This window comes from Amblyomma maculatum, chromosome 4 (genome assembly GCF_055883805.1).
Source record: "Amblyomma maculatum isolate TAMU_Amacu chromosome 4, ASM5588380v1, whole genome shotgun sequence".
NCBI lineage: Eukaryota > Metazoa > Arthropoda > Arachnida > Ixodida > Ixodidae > Amblyomma > Amblyomma maculatum.
In genome coordinates, this window is record NC_139347.1 from 36,940,980 (window position 1) to 36,952,163 (window position 11,184).

General features: G+C 46.9%; 1 protein-coding gene across 1 annotated transcript in view; it reads left to right on the forward strand.

The window, feature by feature from the left end:
• Nucleotides 1–10,907, forward strand: part of NAT1 (N-acetyltransferase 1) — a 36,054-nt gene extending 25,147 nt beyond the window's left edge. Inside the window, exons 6-7 of the mRNA XM_084601088.1 lie at nucleotides 7,510–7,824; nucleotides 10,403–10,907. Of these exons, the coding sequence (XP_084457214.1) occupies nucleotides 7,510–7,824; nucleotides 10,403–10,489 (402 nt within the window). The 3' untranslated portion in view covers nucleotides 10,490–10,907. The remainder of the gene's footprint in view (nucleotides 1–7,509; nucleotides 7,825–10,402) is intronic.
• Nucleotides 10,908–11,184: the final 277 nt, after the last annotated feature.

Consider the following 11,184-nt stretch of genomic DNA (forward strand, 5'->3'; position numbering starts at 1 on the left):
TTCTCCAGGCTTGATATAAAGGACCTATTCGAACCAGTTTGATATGCTTCTGTAACTTGATAACTAGCGTGCACAATTCTATCAAACTTGGTGGTTTTTCATTTGTTAATGTCGCGTCTCTCATAGCCTGAGTTGCTTTGGGACGTTAAACCCTACAAACCATTTGTTAATGTCATGAGCCTGTCTTGAAAATTTTATCATAACTTGACAAACAAAAAAGTTATTGTTCTCTCAACCTTTGAGAGCCGTTTTCTCAGAATCAATTTTTTGCACGGTGTGGCTGCTAGGGAAAGTCATAGCTCAAGAACCGCTTATTGGATTTTCATGACGTTTTTTTTTTTTTTTTGTTATATACCTAAGTAAAATTCTGAGGGCAAGACAATTCGTTTTTTTTTTTTTTTTTTTTCAAAATATTTCTTGTGTAATTAGGGGCAGTCAATTAAAATATCGTTAGGTCAGGTGTAAATTTGAACACTAAATTTGGGGCTGTACTAAAATTTTTCAGAGGGGAATTTCCTCGCCATATCAGTGGCCTCGGTGCTGCTGAGAGCTCACTCTTCGCCTTCTTCTCTCATCGCTGCTCGTAGCATCATCTCTAGGAAGCAGCTGATGACAATTTCTTGGTCGGTCAATTCGGGCGCCACAGCCAAGTTGTCATCGGCAGCAATAAAGTCCTCGAACGTAACATTCGGAACCGCCAGTTGACGCCATGTCGTCTCGTCGAAATTGTCCGCTTCACCTTCAGAATCGTGGGCGTCGTTTAGCTCAGTCTTGCTGGTGGATGGGGCTCGGCCAGCATCAACAAAGCAATTTCTTATTGTCGACTGTGCCACTTCGTGCCATGCACCGTACAGCATGTCCAGCGTAGTTTTGAGGTTTATGGCCGTTGATATGCCCCTGTCTATGTCAAATACGAGCTGCGTAACCAATCGCTTTCGGTAGCAGCATTTTAGTGAGCAAATGATGCCCCTGTCTAATGGCTGCAGCACTGAGGTCGAGTTTGGCGGCAAAAAAACTAGGCGGACCGCTTCAAGTGGTACAGACACCTTATGGGCAGAGCAGTTGTCCAATATAAGGAGCACTTTCCTGCGCTGCTCTGCCATGTCTTTGTCGAAGGCCTTCAGCCATGCTTCAAAGAGTGACGATGTCATCCATGCCTTTTTGTTCGAGCGATAGTCCGCTTGGACATTCCGGGTGTTGCGCAGGCACCTGGGGCGAGCAGATTTACCAATAACAGTTAGCCGCCTTTTATCTGACCCATCCGTGTTGACACAAACAACGGTGACGCGGTCTTTGCTTTTCTTGCCTTCTCGGCACACTTCGTTCTTCGCAACGAGTGACCTTTCCGGGAGCAGCTTAAAAAAAGCGCAGTCTCGTCCACGTTGTAGACATTGCGCATCTCGTAGCCATCCAGTTGCATGCGGAAGCTTTCTGCCCACTTCTCGCAGTTCTCTACATCGATGGCTGCTTCTTCGCCCGACAAGGTGTGGCAAACAATCTGGTGGTGGTCTTTAAATCGCTGCAGCCAGCCACTGCTTGCATAGAAGTCATCGTGGCCTAAGACACAAGCGAGACTTCTTGCCTTCATTTGAAGCGCGGCACCAGACTCGGGCAGGTTGCGCGCTCTAACGTCCTTGAACCACGCGAACAAGGCATCTTCAACATCCTGGTGGTGACAATACCTAACGCGCTTCCTGTCGTTCTTCACGGTGCCTGCAGAGTGCACGTTTTCTATCTTCTGCGTTGCGCTCAGTATGGTTGACAGAGTGCTAGGCGCAACGCCGAAGTCTGCGGCAGTCTCTTTCTTCTTGCGCCCGCTGTCGACCGCCCTGAATATTTTTATCTTTGTTTCAAGAGAAACTGCTTTGCGTTTCGGAGCTGCCATGGACGGCACGACCTTGAGGAAAGTGAGCACACGCGCGGGTGCCGGGTCGGCAAAAAGTAGGGGCAGGGGCATGCGGGCGGTGGTTCGATCACGTGCAGGTCACATGCCAGGCAGCCGTTGATGCTAGATTCACTCGCGGTCCCTAGATGGCGTAGCGTGCGAAAGCGCGGGTGATTCAAACGCATTTTAGGTGGAGGCGACGCGGGCGATGGTTCGATCACGCGCCGGTCACATGCCAGGCAGCCATTGATGCTAGATTCATTCGCGATCCCTAGATGGCGTGGCATGCGAAAGCGCGGGTGATTCAAACATATTTTAGGTGGAGGCGATTGATAAAACCGAAATTTAGCGGTTTGATTTTTTTTTTTTTTTTTTTTTTTGCTTCTTTGCGGATTTTGAGTCGTGTGAATACGAAGTATGCTTCGTTATAACCGATTTAGTGTCAAATTTTCAGTTTTTCATTTCGTTATACAGATAGAACTCCCATAGAAATAAAGCACAGCCAACCAAACTTTGCTTTTACTTCGTTATATCCGATAATTCGCTGTATCCGTGTTTGTTTTAACGAGGTTCGACTGTAGTACATCAAATGGTGCAGCGTATGCCACGTCATATCATCGTCGCATTTTTAAGCGCGCTTGGCTCAGCTGCTCCGCCGTGCCAGGGTCGACCTACCTTGGCCACGCTGCACTTATTTTCAGGCTGCGTGCGCTTTGATAGGCACTGCTCTCAACTGCTCACATTCGTGGTACACTTTTGTTCTCTTCAGGCATTGAGCCTTCAACTAAATTTCGTTACACTGAGAGTTCAGCAAAATTTGCTTCATTATATGGGGGCTAAAAATATAATGTGTTCTATGCGCACGAAGTTAGAAACTGAACTACTTCGTTACGTCGGGGATTTCGTTAAATTGAAGTTCATTATGTTGAGGTTGTACTGCATTTCCTCTCGTCAAGAGCAGGCACTATTTTCTATTGCGCATGCTAGGAACACAAACAAGAGTTCTAGCTTTGGCAGTGTTCCACTTGATGAAACGGAGTATACAGTCACCGGCCTACCAGTGGTCGAACAGGAGCAGTACCGTTGTGTTCTATTGGCAGAGGAGGCGCACTTTTGGGGTCCCGAGAGCAGTCCTCTGTGCTCAGTCGCCAGCGGCGGAGTACAGGGAGAACGGAGGAAGTCACGTGACCTTTTTGACGTCACTTCTGGTTATTCGCTCGGAGCCCGGGCCCCGCGCAGGAAGGTCACGCGCTCTCTGAGCAGCGTGAATTTTTCGTTGGGGCGACGATAATGCGCGTTCCCAGTGCTCTCATGCGCTGCTCTGTCTGCTCGTTGCTCTTGCTCCTGCTCGCCCAATGGAAACCGGTATTAGCAAACTGCTCCAGCGTCACTTTCATGGGAACGGCTCCTGCAGCGCGCAAGTGCTTGATGAGGGGATGAGGTCAGCAGATGAAGACGCTGATGGGATTCACTGGCGCTATCATCGGATGACGACGGCACTTCATCTCTGATCGCGAAACCTGCGTGGCGGAAGCAATTCCGCAGTGTCTCCTCGGTCATCGCCTTCTATGCATCGGAAAGCATGCAGAGTGCAGATAAAGGGTGCACCACGTTTTGCCGCTGTCCACACATAACACCATGCGACTGAGCACACGTGACCGATAGAGGTGCTTGTGTCTGGATAGCGCTTTAATCCATGAGCTGTAGTAGAGATGTCGTACAGCACAACACACCACACATTAATGGCGACTGTGGCGATTGATGACTGTGCACAACGGCAGCGCGGCAAAGCAGGCACTGGCGGGACAGTGCAGCATGCAGTGCCTGCTATCGAGGCTATACCTGGTATGCGAGGCTCCGATGGGCGTGATGAGCAAACGATACGACACATGGGTTTGAGGTTGCAGAAAACTAAAATGGCAGCGGCCAGAAAAGCAGAATGGCACCGGTGTTGTTTGCATTTTCGGTAGCTCTTGTGTCTCTAATCAAAAGAAAAAGTCTGAAAAATCGAACAAGACTGATTTCAAACGTCCGAAATTTTGGTTGCTGTTATACATTGACTCTATGGAGTGCGTGGCAGTGCCATGGCAAAATCCGGATTTTCAGGCAGGTCCGAAATATTGCTTGGCGACTGTAGAAATGATACCTGCAAATATCTGATTTTGCTAATCAAATGCTGAATATTTGAGGTAGCGCATTTAGCCACTACAAAACTCTTGTCCAAAAATGTCACAGTTCAAAAATACAGTGAAAAAATTGCATGCTGTTTTCAAAATCTGCAGTTAACATTGCTTTGTTCACTGAGGTTTTCATAATTCCATGATCAAAACTGTCTGGGCTTGAAAACTGCTTTGTCTGGGCTTGAAAGCTGTTTTGAAGCTTAGACAGATGCAATATTTTGACTGATTAATGTACTTTCCACACTAAGTGCCATCCATTCTAATTGGAGATTTTGTGTGCATTTGTGTGATTGTTCTACATTTAATGGTAAATAATTTTAAGGGGGGACACTGGTCTTAAAGCCATTTTCTTTAATTTTTGAACTAAAGTGATGAAACTTGGCACACGTGTGCAGTTCCTGGTGCTGATTCCAAAAATATAATTAGTTTTTCTCTGAACCAATTAGGCATTGAGATAATTAAGAACAATGGTGCACTTGCTGTGAAAACAATAGGAAAAAAACCACTTCACAAAATCTTCTTATTAGCATATAATACTAGAATGAATAAGGAACACAATGTTGCAAGCAGATTTTTGATTGAATGATTATTTTTCATTTTATTGCACATTGAAGTTTAGTAGTCGTAACATGGAAACACAGTGGTCACAAAAAGTGCCATTTTAAAAAAATTTCAAGCAATAATTAAGAAATCTGCTTGCAACATTGTGTGCTCCACATATTTGGCTTAATGCTGAAACAAAAATCATTGCTGTATCTGCAATGGGTGTTGAGATATCGCATTCACCAACTTGACAGGAGACCAAAATTCACATCTTGAGAAAATTAGAAAAACAGACGGAGGTCATTTTTAATCACTAAAAGTAAAAAATATGTACATGTCAACTACCAGGCATTGTTAATATGCCCCAGGGGCATAGTCATTTTGAGCACTACCACCTTTGTGGCGCTTTTTCAGAGCACGCTGCAAATTTTCTGCCGATGCGCGCTTGCTTGTAGATGCAACAGACCGAAGCTTGTCCTTTTCTACCATACGCCGCACACTTCTCTGGCCAGGATTCAAACACAGCTCGTTCAAAATTCCTACCGAGGTCCTTTGGTACCCTATATTAAACTTCAAGACTGCTTCTGCAACTGCGGCCTCAACACTGAAGAGGGATGCGTGCCTTTCTTTTGGTGCCAGTGCCCATATGAGAGAGTGCAGGCTCTCATTATTTTGGGTTTTTCCCCTTGCACATCACTCAAGGAGCTTCTTGTCAGAGAGGCGCTCATAAATTGGTCGCAATGCCTTGCATACATGACTAGGAAGGCTGTAGCGGTGCCTTGGGGCTGGCTCTCCTTTGGCACTGGCAGCATTTTGCCGGCACCAGGAACTTGAACCTGTTGGGCAAGGCTGTGATCGGACTCCTGATCATTTGATGTCACATGATAATAGGTAGCCATCACCGCTTTTGCCATTTCTTCTATGTTGCCACTGTGGGACTTGAGTGCCCAGCCATAGTAAGAACTTAGCTTGTTGACTAGATCACCAGTTTGTCTGCCTTTACCACCAAGTGGTTCCGAGCCTGACCCTTTTTGTTTTGACAGCAGATTGCGGAGAGCTGTCCCCATCCGCTTTTGAACATGGTTAATGCAATCTTCTTTGGTGACCTTAACGTTGCCATACACTTGGTCATCTTTCAGGGCGAGGAAGGACCGGCTGTCGCCGTCTGACAGCACCGTTGTATATCTGAGGTTGGGCTTCTGGAGCGATCTTCTAAATAGGATTAGGGCTGCTTCTACTTCCATCTCACCAGCCTTTTTATCAGTATTTTTCTGGCAGACGTGGCTTGCTCTCCATTCTTGGTACGTGGGGTCGTCCACTTTCGGTCCCCGCTCACAACCTGCGCAAAAATTGCTCAGGACAACGTAGTCTAGGACAAGCCCCGTAAAAAAGCTCGATGACAGTGCCGACTCCGATGTGGGAAGAATGCCCACGAGTCATCCAAGTCCCATCGTAGGACACGGCTACGTTGCCAGGATTGTCAACGTTCAGTTCATCGTACAGCTTCCGGACTGACTCCGCGCATTCAACAGTCACTTTCTCGGCTGCACGCGTCGCGGCAGGCGTCAGCTTTTCTTTTACGTAGCTCTGCCACGTTTTCGTGTGCAGTCCACGATGGGAAATATTCATCGCGGCAAAGTTGTCGTTGAATGCAGTCCGCCGGTTGCCGGTACTTTGCATCGCGCGCGCAGCCAGAATGTTCACAGCGAAAGGATTAACACTTTGCTTTCCGTCCACACGCGGCGAACTCCACGCCGATGCCTTGTCGCCGCAGTTGACACATGTCAAGAAAAGCTTGACAGCGAGGCTGTATTCACGATCACCTCGGCCGATTTTAACACCCTCCACACGTTTTACACTTTGCACCGTCAAGTAGGCTGTTGATCGACTTGATGCAAATCACGGCGAAGCTCGTCTCATCAAGCAGGCAGATCGCGGCATCGCTGGCGGCAAAGTCTGTCTTACGTTTCGTTGCTGGCGTTGAATCCAACTCCCGCAGTTTGGCGTCGGCTTTTCTCTTTTCACTTGCCAGATCGGAAGGCGTCAGAAGCGTTGTATCGTGACGAACGCGGCTGACCACGTCTGAAGTGTGCTCACTTGACGGGCCCGCTAGGCCTAGCTGATCCGTAGGTTCGTCGACACGGTCACTGGACGCAGGAATCTGCTCGTTTTCGGCGTCTTGCAACACCAAAGCACCTTTCTTAGCATTGCCGATCGACGACTTTTTCCTTTTTTTGCCGTATTTATGACGCATCGCAAACTTTCTCGTTGGCGTAGACATCGCTGCGAGATCTCCGAGGCGTTCGAGGCTGACAGCACTAGGCAAGATGGCGTCTAAGGGCACGGCTCCGACTGCCCTGACGCGCGCAGCAGACGACGCGAGACGCGAACGGCCAATCACAGGGTCCCTTTTTGTCACATGCACCGAAGCAATGAATAGGAACGTGTGCTGTGGCTTTTTTTCTTTTCTTTGTTTGTATCGAACCAATGAGCGAAACGACGCGCAGGAGCGCGAAATTTGAAGGCGAAAAGCCACTCTTTCGAGAGAGACCAAGATCGCCGTGAGCGCGGCTGTGGAACGGAAGCTATACTTTTTTGAAAATGTGCTATTTTAGTGAAAACATCAGCTTGAAATGAGCCAGCCGACTTGTTATAAATTGATATTACGCCTCAAATATTGACACGAGAGGTGAGAAACTTGGTGGAATCAGAGAATAATAGTTGTAGATTCTAATACTTCAGTTTTCTAAAAATTGATTTTTGGGCAATTTTTCCGCAAGACCCGTGTCCCCCCTTAAACTAAAGTTCGTCATGGGCCTTTTTATATATAAATTTATGATAGTGTGATCAGTGACACCTGACAGAAAAACCTCACTTATCCTTTTCTGCTTTTTTGTGCAGAGCGCCGTGCAACAGCAGCAGCAGCAGCAGAACAATGCAGTGGTCCCCGAGCGTGCGCAGCTGGACAAGGAGCGGGAGCTGCTGGAGCGGTACCAGCCCTTGCTGCGGGCTTTCCTGGGCGAGCGTCCTGCCCTCCAGCTGGCCGCCCTGTATGCTCTGCAGACCCTGTGCCACTCCCTGGGCTTCCCCAAGGGCATGCTATTGCGATGGTTCGTGCTGCTCTATGACCAGGAGATCGTGGAGGAGGAGGCCTTCCTCAAGTGGAAGGAGGATGTCAACGACGACTACCCCGGCAAAGGAAAGGCCCTCTTCCAGGTGTGCACGCAGGGCTCAGCAGTTCATTTTTGTTGTCTGTTAGCAAATGCATTGCTTCCCGATGCTGGGGTAAAAGAAACTGCAGTCTTCGTTTATTTGTCAGTCTGTTCCAGCAAATGCATTGTGTCCATTAATGTTTGTGAGCTCTTCGTCTCGTTTTTTTTTTTCCAGCACAGTCAAAGGCCTCTCTATGCACATTGTATGCAGCATTGTATATAGCAGCAATGTTAAAAAAGGTGGTAGACTTGCAATCTCGTAAATAGGGTACGTAGCAGATGGGAGAATGTAGCATCTGGGAAGGGAACAGTGGGGTTATACTTTATTGCCTTTTCATAATGTTAGCAAGTAGTAGTATACAATCAATAAGCATGAAAAATTGGTGGTTGTTTAGCTTGGCTAACCATCGATATACTTTGTTTTGTCATGTCTTGCCATGTTTAGCTGAGCATTCACCTGGTGCTTTAGCCTTTCAGGGTCTTTAGTCCAGCTTTGTCAGACCGAATTAATATACAGTGGGCTCTCGTTAAACAGAACCTCAAGGGACCAAGAAAATGTTCCGTTTATCAGGAGTTTCGTTTAGAATGAATAGATTTTGAATAGGCAGACCGCTCCCACTTGCAGTCAGTGCACTCGCGCAGCTGGGTCCTGACGCGGCAAGAGCGCGCGCAGTCGGCAGACTCTGCAGAAGCAATATTTAGGCAATAAAAAAAAACTGCACAATGAGCACAGAGTTTATTCTCAAAAGCAAGCAAATACTTTTTTCTTCAAACTTCTCCAGCTGTATGGACTTGAGGCCGAGCAAAGTTCAGTGTCCAGGGAAGTTGTCGACAAGGAACAAAACTTTCTTCTGTCGCTTAAGGCGAGCATCCTCGCGATGAATTCATTCACTAAAAATGGCCCGATCCACACCTTGCCGTTGGCTTGATAAGAAACAGGCAAGGTCTCGATGTTCTTGAAGCGCTATGGATGCTTATTTTGCCGATCACTAGCGGTTCTAATTCGGCGCTTCCCGTCATGTTAGTGCCGATAAAGACTGTCGGCCTGTCCTTACTAACATCAGGCCATTCCGTATCTTAAACTTAGTAAGCCATTCTTCGCTGCAAGTGAATCCTTCGATGCCGACCTGAAGAACGAATTCATCCTCTTTCGCACGAATGAGTAGTCTGCGCAGTAGTTCAACTCAGTGGACAGCGAATCTGATCTCTTTGCTTCTGCTTGGGTTTTGAATATACTGGTTTTTTCGAAGCTGAAGCTTCACTATGCCATGTATCAGCCAAAGTTATCCTGGTTGTCCGCTTGACCTTCAGCAAGCCAGAGGTCACAGTGTGGCGATACAGTATGATCCACTTATGACACCAGATATAACTATCAAATTCTTGTGGTTTATCAGTTCCCATTGCCTCTATGTAAAAATAAACTATGTATAAAGATTGACCGGGTATAACGATCAAATTCTTGAGGTTTATTTTTACATAGAGGCAATGGGAACTGAAACTATGTATAAAGATTGATTATTGATGGCATGTCGGATGCATCAATTGCTTACTGGCCACCCGGAACCTATTTACCGCGAAAATTTGTCTGAATGTTTGATAAAAATTATGCTAACAAGCAAATGACATGAAAACCCTGCATAAGTGCCGAAAACGAACCTGTGTACAGAAATCCACGAAGGGCCATTCATTGCATGCGGTTAGGAAATGAGCACAATCATCATCAGCAGCAGTAACTAACATTCTGAGCAAGCGCACTTCTCATGCAAGCACTGCCCCCTCTCCCAACTTGACTGCTAATTTCGCATTTCCACAGCACAGCACTCCTGTGCCACTCGGGCGAAACTAGTCATCGCTATCTAGGCTGACTGTGTCGGATGACCACAGCTAGCAAGGCATCCAATGTACTTGAGCCAAAGAACAGATGGCTGTCGTCTGCGTGGCTCTGAAATGAAATTAGGCAGTCGCTAACATTTTAATGGTGCACCGATCAGTTGGTGCCCGTGGTGGAGCGCAGATGTCTTGGTGCACACTTTGCCATATGATCCCTATTAGAGATGAAGAAAATAAATTCACGTGCACTGTGCTCTATTTTGTTTTTCTGGCACGGGGAATTTGTCCAAGTCATCTTGAATTTCAGTGCCATTACGGGATACCCTCCCTCCCTCATACTTCCTTGTGTGCCTGCAATTTTGGTGTGGCAGGGGTGCTTGCGCAGAAATTTGCGGTAGTATGAAATGCTACTTTGCTCTCCCTGGCATCATTGAGGTTCGCACATGTGCTCGCAAGTTTAGTAAAAGGGTTAAAAACCTGCACTTATTTACAAATTGAAGCTGACTGAATATGAGAGGTGATTCCGCTACGTGATTAAGCCAGTGTTGCAGGCACAGTGGGCAACATGTTTCTCACTGACAGCTACGCTGGGAATTTTCAGCTTTTTAAGAAAAAAGTCTTCCGTTTTGTGCTCCTTGTAAAATTTCTGCCTTTAAACGTACTTATTCTCAAACTATAGTCTAGAAAGAACACTGCTTTGTAAGCTGACACAACTATATTTAAGACTGGCATTGTCCATTCCTTGAATGCAGGTAAACCAGTGGCTAACCTGGTTGGAAGAGGCAGAGGAAGAAGAAGAAGAGGACGAGGATGACTGCTCTGATGAAGGAGACAACTGATCTGCTGCCAAGATACCCAGAATAAAACTAGGGGCGCGCGGAAAGACACTCTGCTCTGAAAGACGCCACGGAAGTGCGCAAAAGAACCCTGCAACAAATCTCTTCTGTTTAATTCTCAGGCCCACACATTTTCCTTTTTCCATTGCGTGCCTTTCGGTTCCAGATCTGCCACTTTTTCCTGTCCACTCACTCCTGTGCCCTTGCGTCTCTTCTCTTAACACTCTTGCAAGGCAGGAACAGTCACTTTTTTAAAAAGGAAAGGCAAGCAGTGCGAGGCTGCAAGCTGAGCTCTTTTTAAATGGAAATCAATTGTTTTGATCTTAAAGCAAGCAAGGACTTCGCTAGCTAAGGCTCTGCTCATGCATTGAGCAACCTCGCTACGATTGGGATAATAAAGCTTTCCTTTTTCTATCTTGCACTGCTGCTTTTGTGTTAGTGGGCTGTTTGGGGTGCCATTGGCCTCCTTCAGCTTCTAGGTTTGTTGCCCCATGTTCACCTGGCATTACTGAACATAATAAGCTCAGTGATGTCTGGTTGTATGCAGCACGGAGGCAACAGGCGGTGTGCAAATTGCACTGTTTTTCAGCAATTAGTGCTAGGAGACGTGCCGTGGCCGATGGATTCGTGCATTGTCGAGCACCAGTTGGAGCTCAGTGCACTGAAAAAGTTGGAATCCTTTTTCAGCGATAGTACGC